This window comes from Rhamphochromis sp. 'chilingali', assembly GCF_963969265.1.
Source record: "Rhamphochromis sp. 'chilingali' genome assembly, chromosome: 9".
In the NCBI taxonomy this organism is placed as follows: Eukaryota; Metazoa; Chordata; class Actinopteri; order Cichliformes; family Cichlidae; genus Rhamphochromis; species Rhamphochromis sp. 'chilingali'.
Window position 1 is genome coordinate 13,605,535 of NC_137936.1, and position 22,475 is coordinate 13,628,009.

At 41.4% G+C, this 22,475-nt stretch overlaps 3 protein-coding genes across 4 annotated transcripts in view; 2 read left to right on the plus strand and 1 right to left on the minus strand.

The window, feature by feature from the left end:
* The window catches only part of tacc1 (transforming, acidic coiled-coil containing protein 1), a 31,231-nt gene extending 19,588 nt beyond the window's left edge, over positions 1–11,643 (minus strand). Inside the window, exon 1 of the mRNA XM_080891527.1 lies at positions 11,422–11,643. The gene's annotated coding sequence lies outside the window, so the exon portion shown is untranslated. The remainder of the gene's footprint in view (positions 1–11,421) is intronic.
* aggf1 (angiogenic factor with G patch and FHA domains 1) lies at positions 661–7,013 on the plus strand. 2 transcript variants are annotated; one of them, XM_080892832.1, is made up of 16 exons: positions 661–743; positions 829–893; positions 1,052–1,251; positions 2,231–2,330; positions 2,423–2,601; positions 2,704–2,835; positions 2,935–3,132; positions 3,322–3,391; positions 4,447–4,555; positions 4,792–4,843; positions 4,960–5,061; positions 5,154–5,319; positions 5,484–5,563; positions 5,668–5,795; positions 5,883–5,982; positions 6,085–7,013. In XM_080892832.1, the coding sequence occupies exons 3-16, from the start codon at positions 1,060–1,062 to the stop codon at positions 6,331–6,333; spliced, it is 1,857 nt and encodes a 618-aa protein (XP_080748958.1). In that variant the 5' UTR covers positions 661–743; positions 829–893; positions 1,052–1,059; the 3' UTR covers positions 6,334–7,013. The 2 variants fall into 2 exon arrangements, with proteins under 2 accessions (XP_080748958.1, XP_080748957.1); XM_080892831.1 differs by lacking the exon at positions 3,322–3,391 and adding an exon at positions 3,834–4,275.
* Positions 11,644–16,902: 5,259 nt separating the features above from the next.
* LOC308401954 (neuronal vesicle trafficking-associated protein 1-like) lies at positions 16,903–22,465 on the plus strand. Its single transcript, XM_080890428.1, has 5 exons — positions 16,903–17,038; positions 17,347–17,500; positions 17,768–17,884; positions 19,367–19,477; positions 21,125–22,465. Exons 2-5 carry the CDS (start codon positions 17,372–17,374, stop codon positions 21,323–21,325), a joined length of 558 nt encoding a protein of 185 aa, XP_080746554.1. The 5' UTR covers positions 16,903–17,038; positions 17,347–17,371; the 3' UTR covers positions 21,326–22,465.
* The last annotated feature ends 10 nt before the right edge of the window (positions 22,466–22,475 follow it).

Sequence of the window (22,475 nt, forward strand, 5' to 3'; positions counted from 1 at the left end):
AAAAAAGTAGTTAATCATGGTTAATTCAGGATTTAACAAGATGGGCAATTACTATTCCACACAAGGCCAAGTAGATTTGGAGCCCCCCCCCGCCGAAATCAACAATTAAAAACTGCATTTTATGTAATTAGGTTATAATGTCTGATGATCTGAAACATGTGTGACAAGTATACAAAAATAAAAAATACAATGAAAATCAGAAAAGGGGCAATGCTTTTTCACAGCATTGCAACCTATTAAAGCCTTTTGAATGCCAGTATATTCATTCAAGAAAATCCAGATAAATGTGATAGCGTAGCATAACAAAACAAAATAACTATATCTATGCTTTTTATGATAGTTAATGCTTGCAAATTAACATTAGCAATAATTTTCTTAGCCTCCTGGTAACAGGGCCAGCCTTTTGCTGGGTTTCTGTTCCCTCTTATGTAAAATTGAACTAAAACAGTAATTTAAATGAGAAGCTGACACCTACAAAGTAAGTCAAAACAAATCAAAAATGAAATGTGAACGCACAAAAAGACAGGAAAGACAAGAAAAGACGAACAGTTAGATTAATTGTTCATTTTAGTGGTTTGTGTAACTATGAACGCGGTCCACCGTTAGGTGGCGGTAAAGATCCTCATAACAGGGAAAGAAGTCCGCCACACCTAAAGAAGACGTACTTCCGTCGTGACGCAATCGTTAGTAGTAAATGGCGGTCACCAACAGGCCGGACTATAAACATTTCCACGGTTCCAACTGTAACTGTCTAATTATCATCAAAACATGTACTCGGCTGTATCGCACATGCAGGATAGTTATAAGATCTTTATTTTCAACTTTCAGGTCGGCTCATGCTCCGTGCTGAGAGGAAGTTTACAACTAAAAGGACCAAGAAAACGAAAGAAACGGTAAGAAGAAACAGGTATTAATATCTGTGCTCAGTTAGCTTATACACGCGTGCAGTTACATGACTTGATAAACACCCCGTGTGTTACATATGCGGACAGGTCTACAGGTTTTTTCATATACCCGTTGCTACCCGCTAAGCGCTATCGTTTTGTTTTAGGTTAACAAATGGAGAACGACGACAGTCACGAAGAAAAAGACACGGAGCCTGAAGTGGCCAAACTCCGGCTGAAAGTCGAATCTTTGAAACAGGAGCTCAAAGAGTGCCGAGCCGAGCTGGCCAAGTTACAGAAGCAGCTGAGCCACTCCGAAAGACTGCAGCGGAGCACGGAGGGCTATAACGAAGACCTGAGGAAGCAGGTCAGTTCAAATGAAAAGAAGCCAAACATATCATAGAGATGGGAGACATATCCTCCAAATTATATCACGATGCAACAAAAGATTTTGCAATAAAGAAATTCTCACAATATGGAGATTGATTTTATTTTCCAATGAGCTACTGTCATTGATTACCGACTTCCTAATTTAAAGCAGCAGCACTGTTACAGTGAGATAGCAGTGGCACAGCATTAATCAAACAACAGCACAACATTAGCCTAAGTGGTGTTTTCATCTGGAAATCTTTAAAGGTAATTAGAATCACTTCACTGTCTAACTCTTTAGGAGCTGCACAATATTATCACAGAACAAACATTGAAAAATAATCTCTACCTGCTTTGTGTATTTAAACCATCTGCTTAAAGTCTTGATTTTCCACCAAATAACTTCATCGTTTTTTTCCATTTGTGTTTGATCTTGCTGTTACATGGAGTGTAACTAGTGAGTGCTCTGAATGATGCTCTATGGAGTCAAATGTTTACTATCATGTTGCCAGTATCTCCTCTTTCTCAGCCTGATTGTACTTTGCGGTGTGTTTTTGTGGTGGTCAAACAAATTTGTCACTTTGCTTTGTTGGAGGTACTAAATGGTAATTGGAGGCTAGCACTCGGATATAACCAGGCTTGTCTTATTGTTGCTTACCGAGTAAACGAGTTGAATTACTGTAGCAATGATAATGAGATATGACATCTTTAATATGATGCAAAAATCTACACCGGCATTAATGCAGATAATCTAGACAGTCTAGATCTAAATGATGTCATATAGTAGTTTTGTTTGTTCTGAGGTGTATTTTGAGCCAGTTTAATGTTTAAAGTGGCAAAAGGGCCAAGGTTTATTTATTTTTTTAACCTAAGTTGTGCTCTATTTTTCTGCATTATGGTTTAAACCAAGAAAGGAAATCAATTTGAATTTTTGAATGTTTGCGCACTGAATTTTATCTCAATGTGTGTTGGTTCAGGTCGACCAGCTGAGTGCAGAGATTCATGAACGGAAGAAAAAAGATAAAGACAAAGTCGACTGTGAAACTCAAACAGAAGAACATGTATGGACAGAAACTGGTGTGTTACTTTCACATGCGCATGAATGAAATTTACTCATTGTGTCATTAAGTTTAAAAACAGCCTAAAGCTGTTTTAATATTCCTTTTCAGATTATTATAATTACTACTATGGAGACTACGGTCTGAACTCGGAGGGAGCAGACACTCAGGAAAGCCTGAACACGGCGCCAGCTGATTATGAGGCAGCAGAGAGCTCAACAACAAATGAAGCAACAGCTGCAGATGTGTCAGTTCAGCCAGACCAGACCAGTTTAGCGGTCACAACAGAGGTATCCATGTGTGTCTTTTTATTTTTATGTTAGCATTCCTATACTTATAAAAAGAGTCATATTCCATTTATAGTCACCATTATAAAACTATTTGTGTTTCAGGGGAGCGATGGAGGATCTATAGCAGATATGTTGAGGGCCACTGCTGAGGAAGCTATGACACAGACTGGGTTTGTGTTTGATGAGACTTCTGGGATGTATTATGACCACAGCACGGGCTTCTACTACGACTCGGTGTGTGAGCTGTAAAGTTTGGCAGTTTATAGTAGAAATTATTTTAGAGGAAGTTTAGTTTGGCACACATTTCTGACATTTTTCACCCCTCTCCATCAGGCCAGTCAGTTGTACTACGATGCCAACTCTGGCATTTACTACTACTACGATGCAGAGAGTGGACGATACCAGTTTCATTCCAGGATTGAGGTTCCTGCTGTGCAGAGTAGTGCAGAGCCGTATCAAGAAAAAACGGACGCTGATAAGAAAGGCAGAAAATTCAAGAAAGGAGTCAAGAAAACATCACAGGATGATAGGGTATGTAATAGTGCAAGATTTTATTTATGCATTCCTTAAAAATGTTACATTTTGTTGCTGACAGCTGGCTTTGACCTTTCAGTTCCCTCTTTAAAATCCAATTTGTTTTGCTGGTCTCAGTCTTCAAATAGATATTTTTTTTCTTTTTATATGAAGCTAGTTGACTTAAAGACTATTCCTCTGACCTAGGTGCAAGAGGTGACTAACTCTTTGGCTAAAATGAAGATTTCCTCTTACTGGAAAACTCCTTCCTACAGAGGTATACCTTTTTAATATTAATGTGCAAAAGATTTAAAAGTATGTGTTTGCTTTTTGTTCTTTAAAAAACTGAAAATTAGCTTCTTATTGTACACAGCACCTTAACAATCTTTAAAGGTGACACAGTGAGTCAAACACTGACCCTGGTCTCTGTGTTGCCTGCATTCAATCCTTTTGTGTGAGATACGGCTAATAAAGAGTTAGTGAAGTGAAAAAGTAAACCCATGAACCTCAAAGGACGCAAATAATAAGTTGCTGAAGCTCAGCTCAACACTTAGAATTTGCTGTCAGGCCTGATTTAACCTGGTAAAGGTCTTTAATGTATTCTCTTTGAAGACTGAGACCGTCTATAAGCTTTCTGTGCCAAAAGATTGGGGATCCACAGTACAAAGTCCAGCTTTCACAGCAGATGGTAGTTTCACTGCTCACTGTCTTAATGACAGGAAGTGAAAAGTGACGATGTAAAGCTGGAAGAAGACGAGGCCGACTGTGTTGAAAGGCAAACGACTAAGAAGAAGACAGAATCACGGAAAGCAAAACGAAGGTCTCGCAGTCCAGATGTGGCTCCACGGAGAAAAGACTCGTCCAAACGCAAAGAAGACGGCGACAAATATCCATCAAAGAGAAAAAAGCAGAAAAACGGCTCACACCATGACGATAAGGGAGACTCAAGGAAGAAAAGGAAGAAATCTAAGTCGGAAAAACATAAAAAGAAAAAGAAGGCCACTCGGAGTGATGGATCTGAGGGGAACAGTGAACCAGAAGAGGGTGAGATCACAGAGTCAGAGAGGGAAGAATGGGAGTCTACCCCCTCGTTCTCGTCGCCCTCGAGCGCAGCCTCAATGGAAAGTCCTGAATCAGAAATGGACACACAGAGTCAAGAAGGTGAGAAGTAAGAGTAGTCTGAATTAACTCACATGGCGTGCACAGTTTGTTTTATCTGGGGCAAGTTTGTTTGATGGACCTGTCACTTTTTGGTAATGCTTGTAGCTGTCTGAGACTTGTCATATTTTTGTGAATATGAGTATGTGGTGCTTTATTTTTTTTTCCTTGTAGTCAAAGACATCTGGCCTCCCTGTGTAAGAGTGACTGTGGTCAGGTCTCCTGTGCTGCAGGTGGGCACTCTGTTCATCATCACAGCCGACTCTCCAGCCACCATTGGCAGGTCTGTGGGGTTGTTTTCTGTTGCTGTTTGGTGATTGCATGGCAGCAGAAGTGTATTTTGTTCACACATTGCAACAGTGGGAAATTTTAGCACTTTAGTTGCAGTTTGAATTAAATCACTCACAAGATTTCAGAGCCGTTGTTAAAACTATGAGTAGTCAGTAAAAAGAGGTTAAATTGATCTCTCTGTCATATAATAGCCAAGTGAAGACAACATGCTGTCTTTTGTGTTTTCAGAGAGAAAGATATGAACCACGCAATCCGAATACCAGAAATGGGAGTCAGCAAGGTACCTCTCCTTTCCGCTTTCCTGCAGGGATGGAAGTTACTCTGTTATGAATGATTGTTTTTTGTTAACACAGGCTTATGTGATCTTTCTAAATGCCAGTATGTTTGTGGTTCTAGTTCCATGCAGAGGTGTATTTTGACCAGGAGCAGCAGAGCTACATGCTGGTGGACCAGGGAAGCCAGAATGGAACGGTGATCAATGGCAACCGCATCTTACAGGTGAGCATTTTGTTTACGTTTGAGTTGAAAAGAAAAAAGCAAACAAAACCTGAACTTAGCCGATACCACGTCAATGATACTTTCATCTGCAGCCCAAAACCAAGTCTGAGCCACATGCACTGATGCACGGCGATGAAGTGAAGATGGGAGAGACTGTGTTGTCCTTCCATATCCATTCAGGGAACGATACCTGTGATGGCTGTGAGCCCGGTCAGGTGATGGCTCACCTCAGCAAGCACAAGAGAGAAGACAACACTGGTGAGCTACTTAAAGTGAAACACGTCCACAGAGAGGGGAATATCTTCTTTTTTTTTTTTTGCATAGATTCATGAAACAACAGTGAGCCTGCTCTTGTTGTAAAAGCTGTGCTCTTACCCAGTGTGAGATTACACTCCTGAGTTTGCCGCTGTTGTTTTCTAAAGGTCCTGCTCTCACCAAAGAGGATAAAGAATCACTGCGACAGAAAGAGCTGAAGCAGATGAAGGCCAAATATGGCCTGCAAGTGAGTGCAAACCTTGGTGCAGTCATAAGTTTTAACCCTCTTGTCTTTTCTTTTCCTTTTTTATAATAATGGAGGCACTCATTTCTCTGCTTTTCTGCAAACAGAGCGGTGACTTTGAGGAGACGAAAGCCTTGAAGAACCCCAAATATAAGGATCGAGCAGAATCTCGAAGGCAAACAGTGGGCAGTGAGGGTGCTTTCCAACGCGATGATGCACCGGCTTCTGTTCATGAGTAAGTGTTAGCAAATGGCTGTAGTTCCACCTGATGGGAAATGCTAGATTCAAGTGTTGATCATTCACTGTGTCTGTTTTCCAAAAGGGAGATCAGTGAAGTGAATAAAGGACGGAAGATGCTGGAAAAGATGGGCTGGAAGAAAGGAGAGGGACTGGGTAAAATGGGAACCGGAATGAAAGACCCGGTAAGACGATCCGCTGATTCTGCTGGTGGAAGTTCTCCTTTGTTTCAGTGCAAAACAGCAATGTGATTCAATTGTCTTCCTTTTCCGTTCCCGTCTTCACAGATTCAACTGAAAATCCGAAAGTCCCAGTCGGGTTTGGGAGCAGCTGCCGCCATGTCTCTGGACGACGCGTCTTTGACTAAATCAAAGTCCCAAAAGAACTGGGAGAAGGCGCGAGAGAGGTTCGCTGATACCTGCCAGCCTGACTCGCTCGTGCCCAAAACCCAGAAGAACACTTCACCCAAAGCCTGGGTCAGATCGGAAGAGACGGAGACCACACCGAACAGCTTTGAAACAGAAGGCCAAAGTTAGGAGTCAGAAGAGAATTTCCACAGATTTAAAAACTGGGCACTTACGCATATTGACACCAAGAGGAAATGTGTCGTTTTCATTTATTTCCTCAGCTGTGAAGAGTCATGCAACCAGTTGAGACTAAATTGAGTTTTACCTCTATTCTTAAGAGTACAGGATATGCCCTCATTATTTTACTGCCACCGTAAAAACAAACAAATAAACATTATTGACCTGTCTTTCAGTGCTGTGCAGTTATATCCTCACTTACAGTGGTTAGGTAACTCTTATTTAATGTAGACCACAATAAGAGTTGCTGAAGGATTGAACTGCCTACACACACACACACACACACACACACACACACACACACACACACACACACACACACACACACACACACACACACACACACACACACACACAGAGGGCAGAGGTGCCACTGTTCCTGCTAGTACAAACAAGGATGCGAATAACCTCAAGCAAACATTGACACAGTGAAGCAATATTTCTCGCATTGAGATCTTTTTTTCTTTCCTTTTTTATGATGACGACTGAGGATCTGTTCAGACAAATCAAAGCTCACCATGTCAAGTCACAACTTCTCTGTGTTACTGTCCCCAACCCCCCCCAAGCCTTTAAAAAAGAAAAACAATATTCTGAACAAGCTAAACTTATCTGTGCTGTTTGATTTACTTTGACATATTGTGGTGTTGCGTCTTTTATTGTCACTTCTATGTTTGCTAAAAGCAGAGGGACAACCACATCCACATACTTGGAACTACAGTGAGCAAACATTTAACAGTCCCATCTCTATGCAACCTTATCTACGGGTTCATTTTAGGGTGTGTGAATATTTGCATGTGTGCGCAAGTCTGTCTCACACCGAGCGCAAAGAGAAGGGAAATCTAGCACAAGGTCTGTATTTTAGTTTGTATAGTACAGCCCATGAAAATCCATTAGCACGTTTAAAGTGTCTTTGCTGATGCTGTTATAACTGCATGAGTTAGTCATGTAGGAGAGGTGGAAATCCTCATTCTGCACCAGCTCAAAGTGCCGTAAAATTATCAAACAGCTGAGAGGCTGGACTCACGTGACGGTGTTGGTGTAACTCCTTGAGCTGGATCTCCTGCTGTTCTTCCTCTGACTTTGAGTGCCACCCATTTTGAGCTTTCCACTCTTCAACAGATGAACAGACACATTCCACTACTGTATTTATTTCCCTCAGCTAGCAGTCATCGTCCTCATCGGTGCACTGCTGTCAGATTTCTTTCTTGACAGGTAGGTCCTCCCTCCTCTGCTCAGCTACTTTCGCAAGTCTCCTCCCTCAATTTAACTGCGCTCACCGAGAGTAAACGTTCAATTTGTAAAACCACTGTAATAAAATTGGGAGGGATCTGCTTGTGTCTTGTGTTGCTCAGTTGTTTTGTGTATAAAGTCTAAGGCATAAAAAGATATTGTTAGTCATGAGATAAAGTGGGATGTGGCTCAGGGCTTTTGAGAGATCTGGCTTGACCAGTTCCCGATGCTGAAAGAGTATTCAGAAGAACACAGAGCCACTGTTCTTTGAAGTGCAGGCTTTTCTATTTCTATTTTCTTTTTGCAAGTTTTTATGCAGTTTGTGTGAAACGACTCTTAGTACAATCGGAAACAAACAGCTGCTTTGGTGCTGTGAAAATGTCTTGGGTGTTTTGATGAAGTGCATTTTCCCATCTCTACAACACAATCAGTGCCAGTGAAAATCATTCGGAAGAGTAAAAAATCCATAATGCTCAATGTCAAATGACTATCAGAAACTATGCACTGTGTGAGTTAATGCTGCTAAAATGGCACTGACCCGTAATGTAGTCTGGCATCAAAACATTCAGCGTGGATCCTTTTGAGTGCTGCAGGTTACTGTGTGAGGCATATTTTACTTGACTGGATGTGTTAATAAATAATGATATATGTCAATATGAACACCAGCACCCAAGGTTACTTATCTGGGGATTGCATTGCGAGGAAATGATTAGTTGTGGCTGATTTACGATTAGTCCTGACGCAATAGCTCTTTATTGGACTGCACCATCACAAGCAAGTGGAAACAAGTCTCCTCAAGTCCCTGGAGCTGGAAAAGTATCTTAGTTATGTGACAGTAATCTGCAAACATGGAGTTAGTATTTAGAGGGTGGAAAGTCTCATCAAGGAAAATGTGGTGCGGCCCAAGGAAGATACCTTAAATATTGTGATCCTAGCTAGCTGGTTAAACAAGCCATAAATGAGGGAACCACAGCCGTAGTTTTGAAACAACTGGAACATTATTAAACTGATATCTGCCTTGCACAAAGATGCCTTGTTTTGCGCCCGATCATGCTTTGAGCTGTAAATTCTGTCAAGAGCCAAGGAGCATGAAAAGGTCAGCCAGTTTTCATACCACACATTGCATCACATGGAATATACTGGGCGACACAGACTTGCAAAAAACAGACATTCATTCAACTAGTATCTGATAAAAAACAAAAGGACTCCCATATGCCTGACAGAGGGCACTATGAAGGGTGTGTCGTACCTCCAATCTTGATCGTTTAGATGAGTATTTCCTGCAGTAATTTTCTATTTGATGTACTATACGGATATTTAAAATGAAGAAAGCAAAATATATTTTGTTAAATAATTTTTAAGTGTAAACAAGAATAAAAGACTATAAAAGCTGGGTTTGAAATAACCCAGTAAGTTTCTAATTATAGGAAACTATCTATGCTATTTAACTAGGATTAACAAAATTGGATGAAATGAAATGGTACAAATTACATTTAGTACATGAAACAGTTATTTTAATGGAAGGTAATTATTAAACTATAAATCCAATCACTGAATAAACTCAGCTGTGAAATTTACTCAATAATGCCTCAATAACATTTAATTTTCATAGATTAGCAAAATTAAGATAAACATGTGGCCTGATATCTCTAAGTTGTTGAGAAAACTCGGTGGACTGTTCAGGGTTAACAAAAAAGAGAGAGGGAGAAAATCTGCAGAATTATAATCTCTCACACCCAAGTGAAAAAAAATGCCGCAGACATAAAATTATAATCATTTGTCTTTGAGTGACCTCATGTGACAGACTGGTATGAAACCAGAATCTGTGTAGTTTAGTGTTTGTTGGAATGACCACAGGGTTTAATCAGAGAAAAACTCCTCCCTCCATCATCAGTCACAGGACGTAAATCCTTTCTGTGGGTTTCCATAATAGTTAAGGACCGTAATGCAAGCACGGGTGACAGCAACATGAATTATGGTAAATATATGTCAGAAATACAGTTCAGTGAGTAACGTGACACCAGGGTTTCATTATTTAGAAAATAAGTTGAAGTCTGTGTGGTGTATTACATAGCAGGGAGCAGTAAGAAAACACAGTTAAAATTGGATTCTGAGTAATTCTAGCGGCTGTGTGCCAAAGTAAAGCCACTGTACTGTATGTAATATGCAACAGAAGCAGCAGTGAGCAGAGGGAGCAGGGTCACAGCCACAAAATGAAGCCTTTACATACAGCAGGGAGTCCTCTTGTCATTATAGTATGTCTATGTGTGTTTCTACAATGATGAAAATTTATGATTATTTGCTATTTTATTGCAACAGCTTACTTTCTTTTTCCCTTTGGCCACACCATGACCGTCTGCCCCAATCTAACACTGTGTTATCTCAGTCTCCGTCTGTGTATGTGAGCCTATTGAGAGGCATGAGACCAGAAGTGACACGTCGGAGGAACAGTACTGCAGTGACTCAACAACCCCCACTTCTGCTTCCGCCTCTGTGGGCCCTCTCGGCCATATCCGTTTACATAAAATCTCAGCCTCTGGGCCTCTCAACATCAGAGCAAAGCTGAAGACGCAATATATTACTATTTTTAAACCTGACTGTGACTCAAAAAGAAATTCCACTTGGTATATGTAAACATAAAAAAATCACATGAAGAGAGCAGAGGTGGGGATGTGGGGGGTTAAATATCCACAGGTCATCCATCTTGATCTTTTCAGCCAAGAGGAAATAAACCTCATTCCAGCCACATTCCAGCAGCTGGAGCCAGCTCTTACTGTTATACTCCTTTTTATATCTGCACTCTTTGATACTCAAACATCTTAACAGAGCAGGAACTTGTGTAGAACTAAAGCATACAGCCTCTAACTGTGTATTTGAATAAGAACTGTCTGTGTATGTGACGCCATCCAGCTCAGTTTAAATATCCAGGTTAAAACCTCTGTGCTCCACGCTGAAAGGAAATTCCAACAGCACTGCAGCTTTCTCATGGCAAGTGACTCACTCAAAGCCACTGATGAATGTCTTCCACCCGTGGCCTTTCCTGCTTGGAAAAGGCCCCTCTGGGTGTGTCTCCCTGTGACCTCATCTTCCCAGAAAATTCTCCAGAAACTTCAGCAGCACATGATGTAGCCCCTGTGCAAGACACCGGCAATAACAAACCAGTCTGTCTCTAAAAGAGTCTCACTTGGCTTATCACGTCATCTCTTACGGTGGTGTGTCTGTGCCTTAGTCTGCTCAGTCAATCAGAGCATCACTGTCTGTGCGTAAATGTGTGAGTGTGTGAAGGCAAGCGTCCTGTTTACTGCTGGCTGTGACAGTTTGAACAAACAAAACAGTCAATCTTAACCTAATTGTCCTTGCCAACATTGTTTGCCTTTAAATCTTTGTGCCTAATTCCTCCTCTAAGGCGACTAAATGTCATGTGTGCAAGCTTTCACCAACCTGTCAGTTACAGCCTTCACAGGAGAAGCACTAATGAGCAGAGCTACTTTACAGCCCCACAAACTACAAAACCGCCGGGTCAACAGGAGAGGGGAATTATAGATTTGTGAAAAGAGGCTTTGTATTCATGCAAAAAAAAGAAAAGAAAAAGACAATAGTGCTCACATGGCAGCAGAACGAAACAGACACAACACATTCAAAGAGTCATCTGACACACTGTCCAAAAAGTAGCTGATCAGTACCAGAAAACACACTGTTAACAAAAGCAAGCATGTAAACTACACAGACCACTTACTTACATGAATAACGGTGCACCTGACTGGCAGGAGAAAAAGAACTGTTCAAAAGCTCTCAGTTTTTAAATAATACCTCAAATCTCTGTTGACTGACAAGCTGTGGCAGATCTGCTGCGAGGTTTAAGTCCTTCACCGAGCCGTGGATGTAGAAATCCCTGGTCAAAGATTAAAGTCCTGTGTTCAGAACAGCTGCTGGAGTTGCCGCTCTCAGAGTGGAAATTCTTGTTCGCTCTGCGTGGTGGTGATCAGTCCATGTGGCTGGATGGGAAATGGGAAATAAACTTTCTGGGCAAGGAGCCAAGAGCAGGGTTTTAAAGACACAGCCGTAGCAGTGCTATATGAGGCTGAGTCACACTTTACAGTACACTACAGCCGAGCGGAAACACTGCTTTTAAACCACTCTGTGATAACTTTAGATCATTTTAAAAGTTCATATTCTTAGCTAGATTATGATAACACTTAACTGATCTCTTTATGATTAAAGTATAGACCCAAAATATATAACACAGTTGCTTCTTATTTCTTGTAAATTTAGACTACAATAAGTAGTTTCTTATATAATCTGGTGCTTAGAACTAAGTTTTTGTTATTTTTGGAAAAAGTAGAAACTCGTTTGCTAGTCCGTTATTGTTTTTATCTCACTCAGAAAATCACATGAAGATAAAAAAGTGTGAATAAAAAAAGAAAACTTGTTTATTTATTGACCTAATTTCATTGATTTCTTTAGCGCAGTGATTGCTTAAGAAATCAGTGAGCTGGTGTCTCCCTCTAGTGTTCATTCGCGAGAAGGCATCTGCAACAAAGTGGCGTGTTCAGCAAAAACTACAGCAGACCCTTTACAGTTGGAAATCAGTAAATAAACGCTTGCCTCATTCATATATGATGGAGTTTATTATGTCATTTCATTATGTGCTACTTTGCGTTTCTGCCAGTCAGAGCTTTTAAAGGAAATCAGCATCCATACAAGCCTGCTGAGTTTTCAACTGTGCTGGTAATCTCTGCGGAGAACCTTCCTGGAAAGGCAAAAACGACTTCTCTGCTGAGGCATTAAAAACTTGAACAACACAGCTGCACTGCACTGTGCACTTGCAGGCCTAGGGCTTAATAAACAAAAAACAACATCTTAAAAAATATGAAATGTTTTGATGTTTTCAAAATTGATTTCTTCAGTCTCAGCTGACTGCGGGTTTTCCCAACTTTATAAAAAGTACATTTGACTGAAACTAGCACCACTGTTGAACAATGGCCTGTAAGGTCAGTTTCAGGATCATTAATATGCAAATTGTGATGAACATTGATCAGTGACTATTGATCAATGACCAATAATAGGTGAATTATTTGAATGTATAGCATACAACCCATAGCAAACCCATGTTACTGCCTGTAGTACTGACCCTTGTATGTGAATTATATGAAATGAAGACACAGTTCCAACATCAAACACACTTGGTTGGTGCTGAGAGTTGTCCTGTTGCTGAGGTTGGGGTCATCCTGTAATCTCTTATGAACTACCTCCACTGCTTCAGTGACTGAAACACAAGTGAAGAGAGATGTAACATCGTACGAGACCATTATTTCATCAGCCTCCATAATGACATCTTTCACCTTCTCAACAAAATCCAAGGTGTTCTGGATGTGGTGTTTAGAGCTGCCTACCAGCGTGTTGAGGTTGAAGACAGAACTTTTAGATGTTATAGGTGACTGAATTGATCATACAGACAATTGGTCTTAAAGATACACCCTGTTTATATATCTGCGGTGAACCATACACACTTAGTGTAGCTTCCCCTGGGTATATCCTGTGGTATGAGGTCTGGTAAATGCATTGTCTTTGATCTTGTTTCAGGGGCTCACAAGTATTTTTGTCACTGAGCAGTGAAACATGCAGTGAAACGCTCCTTGAAGGCTCGATGATCCCCAAGGACAACATTAAGTCAACTTACTTCTTTAGAGATGCCAAAAGACATTCAGGAATCCTGTAACTCAGACGCCTTCCCATGGCTCCCTCTTTAATGACAGAGTTGTCATTCAGCAATACCTGTTCTACCCGGATTCACTTGATATACTTCAGAGTTCCACTCACCCTTCACCTGAAGCTGTTTATCCTCTGGCAGATGGCTAAGGTCACAGTTTGCCACAGCAGCAGAATGTAAGTATTGCTCCCCTTCCTCTGCACCCCTTCCTTCAAAAGGTTTATATGCAGAACCCTGCTGGAGCTGGAGTGTAGACATCCAGTAAGTAGTGGAACCCAGTTTCTTCTGAACCTTAAAGGGTCCTTGCCACTTAGCCAGTAGCTTATTGTTGTTAGTAAGGAGGCGCACCAACACTTTTTGTCCAGGACTAAGGGACCTCTGCCGGGCTGATCAGTCATACCAGAACTTATGCTTCTGCAGGATTTTGGTCGTGTTCGACTGGACACTCATTTTCTGAAGTCACTCCCTCATCTGCACAACATAGTAAACAATGTTAACAGATTCCAACTTTGCCTCGTCTTCCTCCCAAATGTTTCTTAAGAAGGTTAGAGGTCCTGAAACTCATAACCATACAAGAGTTCAAACAGAGAGAAACCAGTGGAGGCTTGTGGTACTTCCTGTAGGCAAAGAGAAGATAAGGAAGCCCTTCCATTCTCATCTACCACCTTTCGAAGCATCTGCTTTAGAGTCTGATTAAACTGCTCCATTAGTCCATCAGTCAGAGGGTTTTATGAAGTGGTCCTCAGGCTTATAATACCCAGCAGCTTGTACGCCTGACATAAAGTTAGTTCTCTGGTTGGTCAGTGTTTCCCATGGAAACCCTACTCTTGAGAAGAGCTGTACAGGCCATTGATTTTGCCTTGATGGATTTCAGTGGGAAAACCTCAGGATATTTGGTTGCATAATCAGTAATTACAAGCATACAGCGATTCCCTGTCTTACTCTTCTCCACAGATCCAATAATGTCCATTCCAAGGCACTCAAATGGGATGCCAATAATGAGCAGTGGTGAGAGTGGAGCTTTGGAAGGAACTTCGAAGGATATCATTTGGCACTGAGGGCAGCTCTGGTCATCTTTGCCAGACCAGAAAAAAATGTTGTTTAAAGCGAGCTGTGGTTTTGTGTTTTCACAGTCTGTCCAGTAAGGGAGCAGAAACCAGTGTGAATACATGTCGGCAGCCGACATGTATTCACACTGTGCAAATGAAAGTGCCAGCAGGAGCACTGGAGGGGCAACAAGACAACCTCCAAAAATTAAAAGTGTTGCAGGTGGTGACCACAGACCACTGTTTTCTGTTTATCCCTCCTGACTGAATTTTCTCTAGTATCGCTTTTTGTTAGTATTCTTGTCACTAATGGTAGCATCAGATGGCACCTGCAGCCCATTCAGGTTGCACCGGAAGTCCAGCTTCTCCAGGATAGGACATACTATCCTGCCATACCAAACTGTCAGAGTCCATAAGGTTTCCATGAGGGCCTGACGTGGATCTCTGCTCACAGACCAGCAATATGCAGCTTGAGTGGGATTCACCAGAATCCTCTTTACAAATGAGAGCATGTTCACAAAAAGCACATGTAATTTGACAGTGGGTCATGGATGCTTCAGAGAGTCATATCCATGGAGAGTCACACAGACCTTTGTATATTTCAGTCCTCACAACTGTTATGCAGGGGGGTGTGGAATAAGGAAAATATTTTACTGCTACTCATACTCATCATATTACCATTGCATTAATTAACTTTGCATTAAGTCATTACCATTGCATTAATCAAATTAATCATCATTTCATTAAAACATTTAGTGAAACTGTTGGCATTACATTAACATTTTTATTACAAGTGCAGCTATGACCATTTTATACACATTGCATTTTGTGCTTATTAAAGAGTTGGAGCTCAGTCAGTTAATTGGAGGTTGTAAGCCTCGTTCGGCGCGATATCCGGACGATCTATTGTGCAAGTGACTTGAAGCTATAGAAGGTTAAAACTGCATACATGCCTACAAAACACATATAATACATATAATCTAGAAACAGGCTTGAGTGAAGGCCTGAATGTATTCAGCTTCTTGTTGCATTTGAGTTTGCTTAGTAACAGGTGACAGAAGATGGGCCAAAGAGGAGGACAAGTCCCTGGGGATCTTCAGGGCCATATTTGGATGAAGATGCTAGAGAGGGGGAATTTCGGTGTCTGCGTTTATCTCTTAAAATGATCATTGTCTGTAAAAGATGCAAATTATGTTTTTAAGATACAAATTACATTCTTGTAAAACACGAGAAGGGGCGTTAACCAACCCTGACATTATAAAAGCAATCTGAAGTGTATTTTTGGGCGGAGATCTACATCTGATGTTTTGCAGTGTACATCTTCCCACGCGTGTGTTCAATAAACTCATCTGTTTGATTGCATCCTTCTGGGCCTCTAGTATTTTGTTTTGGTTCTCAACATCGGGACAGGGGCAAGAGGGGTGGCATGATGATACAATACATAGCTTTAAGTTGTTTTTGTGGACATTTTGTTGACTTTATTTATACACAGGGGATTTTCACATAGTTCACTGAAGAGGTATGCGCCACCCTGCCTAGACCTTTTGGCCCTCCTTCGCACCTCCATGTAAAATTTTCTAAATCTGCCACTGACTCCCACAGCATACCAGAACCAGATCAAACCCAGCACAGTTTAAGGGTTTTTTTTATACCCATAAGGAAGCAGAACCTCACTGAGCCCCTGAAACTGTGGTGATCACCTGGAAGAACCAGCAGAGTGTCATATAGCTTGCAGTGTGTGTGTGTGTGTGTGTGTGTGTGTGTGTGTGTGTGTGTGTGTGTGTGTGTGTGTGTGTGTGTGTGTGTGTTTCAAATCTCAAAAACAGATGAGCTCATTGTCATCCTGTCCTTAAACCCATTACTCACGCGGTAGCCAGGCAACAAGCTACTGGATACAATAAAGAAACATGCTAGCTTCAGTCCAGGATTTTTATAGGGTGGCGGCATAATAAGGATCTAGAATAAACCAAGTCTAATAAAAAATATTATGACCAAGGTTCGTGTAATTGTGGATCGCGTGTTGCTTGTTAATAGACACAGGGTGTATCTATAAGGTGTCTTTTTCTCATTGATCCACATGTTTCGGTGTGTAAGCTTCATGTTGAGAACCTTTGATATTAAAATCCAAACAACTAATCACCAATAAATGAATAATAAAAAGGATGAAGTAGCATCTAAGTTTGTTCCTCCCTTTCAAATATCTTATGTACATATACTACCACTACAGCAAACTTAAATGTGGATGCCCATAAACAAGCGCTCTTTTCTTTCACTTGGATCGCCTTATGATTGGGCAAAGTGACATTTCATCCTAACTGTAAATCTTACTGTAGTTGGAGAGCAGAGGGTTTACAGCCGCTGGTCGGAGTGGGTTCCTGCGTGTGTGTGTGTGTGTGTGTGTGTGTGTGTGTGTGTGTGTGTGTGTGTGTGTGTGTGTGTGTGTATGGATGGATGTAATGAGGACGTTACATCACTTGCAGTGCAGCCAGACACCAGCAGCAGCATCCAGCTCGGAGGTAACGCGGCGCACAAACCCAGCTGGCCATATTGTGCACCAGCTCCCCGCAAATCGGCTGCGTCACACCTCAAGAAGGCACAAAGCAGTACTGCAGGAATAAAACCACTACACTGCGAGAGGCTCACGGATCAACCCCCTGTATCGCTTGAGCTGGTAAGTGCTTGGATGCATTAACGCGTATTTCTGTGTATATTTTCCCCATTCACGGTGATGCATCAGCCCGAGCTTTGCTTGTCCTCTCCTGCGCTTTTGTGCTCAACGGGTTTTCTCGTGGCCCACAAAACGCCCCACATCGTGCACATTACACTGATTGGATTGCATTGTTGTGAGAGAAACAAAAACATAATGCACAATTCCTGGAATATTTATGCAATCTTGTGGGGTAGAGGACGATGGATAATGCTTTTCCTTTAGGTTTAATGAGTGCTTGTTTTTTTGTTTTTGCTTTTTGACCCCCTCAGGTTGGCGTTTTTCCGTGCAGGGAAAATGGTTAAACTGGGCAATAATTTCAGCGAGAAAACCAACGGGAAGGTGGTTTCTGAAGACGGGTTTGACACCATCCCTCTTATAACACCATTAGATGCCAGTCAGCTGCAGTTCCCCCCACCGGATAAGGTATGCTTTTTGATTTACCAAAATGTCCATTGATATTTGTGATTCAAAGTGAGGGAGCCAGCGCGTTTAGTGGTATTGCCATCACTCTAATTAGGGGGGGGGACGGGGACGGGTAACCAGTCTTACACATCTCTCCAGTATTACACATCACTTCAGTCATATTGCTTATAACTGTATCACTTGCATTAAAAATAAACATGCCGATTTTACCAGTCATGTTTTTTTTTCTTCTTCTCATGAAGCGGCTGTGTTTTATTTTCCTGCCAGGTGGTGGTGAAGACAAAGGCAGATTATGATGGTGAGAGCAAAAAGGGAAAGCTACGATCTCCCAAAATCGCAGAGTTCTCAATAAGCATCATTGAAGGCGTTTCTGAGCGACTCAAAGTAAGAATAACGGAGCTGCTACAATCTGTGTTTCATGCATCATCCATTTCCCAGTATACTCCCACACATGCACATCCCTGAGAGCAGACATGTGTCTGCCTGCTGCTCAGGACATTTTTCATCCCCCCTCCAATCATAATATTTCCTCCCCAGCACAGCTCATACCTTTTGGCTCCTTCATTCAGCCCTCTTTCGCCTCCCTGTCCTCCCTTGTTGCCTGTAATCTTGGCCGGCTATACAGAGAGACATAATGCTCACTGATTCACTTAACCCCGCCCTGAGACTCTCATTAATTCAGCTGCTGCCATGGTGATGGCCTCCAAATGGCAGCATCTCTCCCACCTTTTAATGCTTCTTTGATTAGATGATAGATTTTTCTGTGCACACCTATAGAATGATTGAAACGCGTGTTTTGCTTTTATAAGAAACGAATGCGTAAAAGATGCCCTTTCTCCCTATAAATCCATCTCCGCATGTCCTGTGCCCACACTGAGCGATCCTCCCTCTACATTCATAATCAACAGATGAAAAAATATCTCTGAGCAGTGCCAGGCTCTCTTTGTAGGGCTTTAATTCTCAAACATAAAGCCACCGAGGCACATCACTGCCTGAGAGAACACAGCCTACATCCTCACGTCGGTGCTTTGAAATGTTGCAGGCGGGCCTTTCATCACAGAGAGTCTCTGTAATAAGCTCCTGTTGCTCTGCTTTGTGCACGCTGCACTGTGTGCTCTGCTGTGTAACTGTCCAATTCAAGCAAACAAATAAAAAGCAAATACTGTCATTCATATCGACGCACACTGTTAAGAATCTTATCAAATCTGAGCCAAACACAGTGGGCCAAAAAAACTAAAAACAACAACCCCTCAAAGAGTTGTTGGATGTGTGGCACATTGCTCATAATATGTGAAGTCTTGTTTCTCTGCTGCAACTGTGAAATTTCACAGATACAGAACCATTTCACTGACATTGCTTTAAAATAGAAATTTTCCCTCCCTCCAAATAACTTAGCATATTCATTTATCCTGCTGCATAAAGCACACCTTTGGGGGGGGGGGGGGGGGGGGGGGGGGGTTACATCTTGGGTAATAATGACGCGCTCACTCCCACTGCCCAGTAGCTCCAGTAGGTGTTACATAACTCCCCTGAGAGGTGGGAGCTGAACTGTACAGGTGGCCGCACAAACTGTGTTCTTGTCGAGTTAATTTATTCAGATTATTCTGTAGACCTGACTGGATGTTACTGTCACCGTTTTACTTTATGACCTTCCACATAATTGTCTACATCTTTTTTTTTCTTTTGCTTCAATATGGCAACCTTTTACTCTCGCTCAACCTTTAATATCAAAGAAGCTATTACAGGTTGCTCCAGTCTGCCCACTCGCTTCCTTTCATCAAGATGTAGGGAGTCTATTTATGGTGTCCTTTAACGGAGCTGTCTCGTAGGTCTTCTGCTGACGATGGCACTGTGCGTCTCCTTTAGGTGACCTTGCTGGTGATCTGTGCTCTGGCTTTCCTGATGTGCGTAGTGTTCCTCGTGGTCTACAAGGTCTACCAGTATGAACAGCCTTGTCCTGACAGCTTTGTTTACACGGTAAGAAAAACATTTCACCGTTCATGCAGTAAAGCATTTTTGTTGCATTATTTTAAATGTCTAATTTAAATGAGGATTTAACTGATCATGAGTGCTGACACTACATTCACTGATACAATTTAAGCTGACATAAATAGAAAATGTATTTTTACCATGGATTTAAAAACAAAAAACTCTTATCTGAACTTCCTTAGATCCCCAATAAATCTACATTTTATTACCAGTGCCACCTGTTTGTGTGAAAATATGTAATTTTTGAGAGGTCAAACAGTACATTTTTCATATTACCGACAAAATGTTCAGTCAATATGCAATAAAACACATTAAATAGCTTTGCTGAAACAGCCATGATGGTCAGCAATTCGCAATAGCTTAACATGGCTACTTTTAATAAAAAATTTCATTATTAATTTTGTTGACTGGTTTCCAGTTGTGTTCCTGTTCCAGGAGCAGTTTAGATTAGTCCTTACCTAAGGCTTTTATCGTCTCATACTGCTGGTCTGCAAAAATGACATATTCTCACAATAAAAGCTGTGGGTCTGAGGTTATCGATTATTATCTCACCACAAAGCCTTGATCCCTCTACCTACAGTGCTGGGAAAAAGTCTTGAGTCACCCTTTATTTCTTTAGATTTTGCCTCCAATACTTTTGCTTCCAGCACTTTTTCACCAACAAGGTGATTCCCATAGAGCTATTACCCAAACACCTGGCACATCGTGACATGGTGTCCTTAAGAAATCGGGAAAAAAAATCCAGCAAAAACCTGACACAGGACCAGAGAGATGAATCTGGCCCCTCAGGTGGCCTTTCTACTGTCCAGTAAAGCCTAATCAGAAATGGTCTCAGTAGAAGTGTTGCTGTCAAGAAGCCATTTTCAGGGAAGGTGAAAAGGTAGAGGTATGCCAGATTATACAAGAACTAGTCTGAAAGTCTAATTTGAAACTTGTGGTTGAAATTGCTCAATGTACAGAGGCCAGGAGAGAGGTACCACAGTGAGTTTCTGTATCTGTATCTGCCATCTGTAAAATAAGGTTGGAGGTTCATGGTTCATGGCTGTATTCCTCCAGTGATGTTGGCCATCTTGCCAAAGTTCCATCACATTTTGATCAATACCATCTGGAAAAAAAAGGGTGACATTGATCCCAAACAAACTAATGCAGTAAAAGCATACCTGGGTATAGGAACAGAGGGAAACAATATCAGTCATGGATTGGCCTCAACATTACTGAAACACTGTGGGGTCATCTTGTCAGGGAACAAATGAAAAGTCTGGAGAACTATTCTTGAAGACTACTTAAATAGATGACAAGAAAGCTTGACTAAGAGACTGTTTTGAAGAATAAAGGCGGTCATACCAAATATTTTGACTTTCAAGCTAATTACAACTGTATACATTCCCCCCTTATATACATGCATGTTTGCACATGTTAGAATAAATCACTGCAGCAATTTTCCAAAGCAAAATTTAAGACACAAATTGTGCCTCCAGACTTTTGCACAGCACTGTATAACTGTTTAAATGATAAGATTTAGCTTGCGTTGTTTTCTGTGCTCTTTTGCTCCAATCTATATTCTGTTGTCATCACCTATTGTGTGCACTGAATGAGTTAACTCCCAGTATGTTTAATTCTCTCTTTCTGGAGCAGCAAGGTCGCTGCATGCCAGCTGGGCTGTATGGCAACTACCCCCCTCAGGGCCGTGGGGGCCGCGGACGTCTCTTCACACTCATTAACCACTACAACATAGCCAAGCAGACCATCACTCGGTCAGTATCACCATGGGTGACCATCATGTCTGAGGAGAAGGTCACCCAGCAGGAGACGGAGACTGCCCAGAAACTGGCTTAACCAACCTGGGATCAGGTGGTGGCTTCGCCTGCTGCAGAAAAATAAATAATATGGTTGTGCCATTCAAGCAAACCTCCCAGTCCTGTGGCTTTAATGGTTAAAAATCCACTTCTCTTGGCTGAGGTGCTATGCTGCCTTGTTGATGCAGTTTGGTCAGCTGATGCTTACAGTAGGAGGAATTTCTGCAAGTGAGGCTAACAGCTGGGTGGATTTACAGGTTTGTTTGAATAGCATACACTGTTATTTATTTACACTTTGAGTGGCAAACGTGTAGAAAAAAAGCCACAGAAACAAACACTGACACACACATTCACTGTCTTTGTACATACACATATGTAACAGAGCTCACTTTAGTACTCAGATTGTGAAACGACTGTGAACCATCTCGTGTCTGCGTCGCTTGTTTTATGCACGCACGACTCTTAATAACAATCAGTTTGCTTTGAATCTCTTTGTATTCCAATACATCAAGTACTGATATGAGCATGTTGGAAATCTCGAGGTTGGGCGAGTGGTAAATTTCTCATGAAGTGACAGGATATTTGCCACTGAGGCCATCTGTATGAAAATGTCTTAGTGTTATGGTATCGTGAACAAAGGCTTGACTTGGAGGAAATGTACCAGCAGAAAACATATTTTAAATTGTGCTGTACTGCTCTCTGCATATAGTGCTTTAAAAAAAACCGAGTGTTTGATCAAGTTTCTCTTTCTTTTTTTCCCCTCAAACAGACATGAATGATTGTTTCCATTCATTTGGATTCTGTGAACACAATGTGCTTTGATTTTCTGGCTACACAACACTTATTTAAGGATTACTTTACAGAGCATAACTTTTAAGCTACTGTACTGAATGTTTTTTGCATTGCTAGTGAAGACACTGTATTGCGCAATGCTTCGCATTGATTAATGTCGCCATATATGGCTATAAGCAGCCACCACAGATACTAGAGTTAGGCTGATGTAGTGGAACAATCTGACAGTAGTTGCTTGTCCTGTTGTTTCCTTTCTGTATTTGTCATTTAACTTAACTTGCCACAAATTATGTACCTTTTTCAAACAATGTAATGATTGCCATTGAAGTGCATTTGCTACATAAAAAAAATGTCAAATGAAAAACTCAAATAAAGTGCCCACATTTCACACCGACGTC

Bases quoted from the DNA above. Each gene is read 5' to 3' on its own strand.
- LOC308401954 (XM_080890428.1), top strand. From the start codon at position 17,372: ATGGTTAAACTGGGCAATAATTTCAGCGAGAAAACCAACGGGAAGGTG. The intron at 17,501-17,767 runs GTATGCTTTTTG...TTTTCCTGCCAG, and splicing joins AGTTCCCCCCACCGGATAAG to GTGGTGGTGAAGACAAAGGC. The intron at 19,478-21,124 runs GTAAGAAAAACA...TTTCTGGAGCAG, and splicing joins CTGACAGCTTTGTTTACACG to CAAGGTCGCTGCATGCCAGC.
- aggf1 (XM_080892831.1), top strand. From the start codon at position 1,060: ATGGAGAACGACGACAGTCACGAAGAAAAAGACACGGAGCCTGAAGTG. The intron at 4,276-4,446 runs GTGAGAAGTAAG...TTTTCCTTGTAG, and splicing joins GGACACACAGAGTCAAGAAG to TCAAAGACATCTGGCCTCCC. The intron at 4,844-4,959 runs GTACCTCTCCTT...TTGTGGTTCTAG, and splicing joins CAGAAATGGGAGTCAGCAAG to TTCCATGCAGAGGTGTATTT.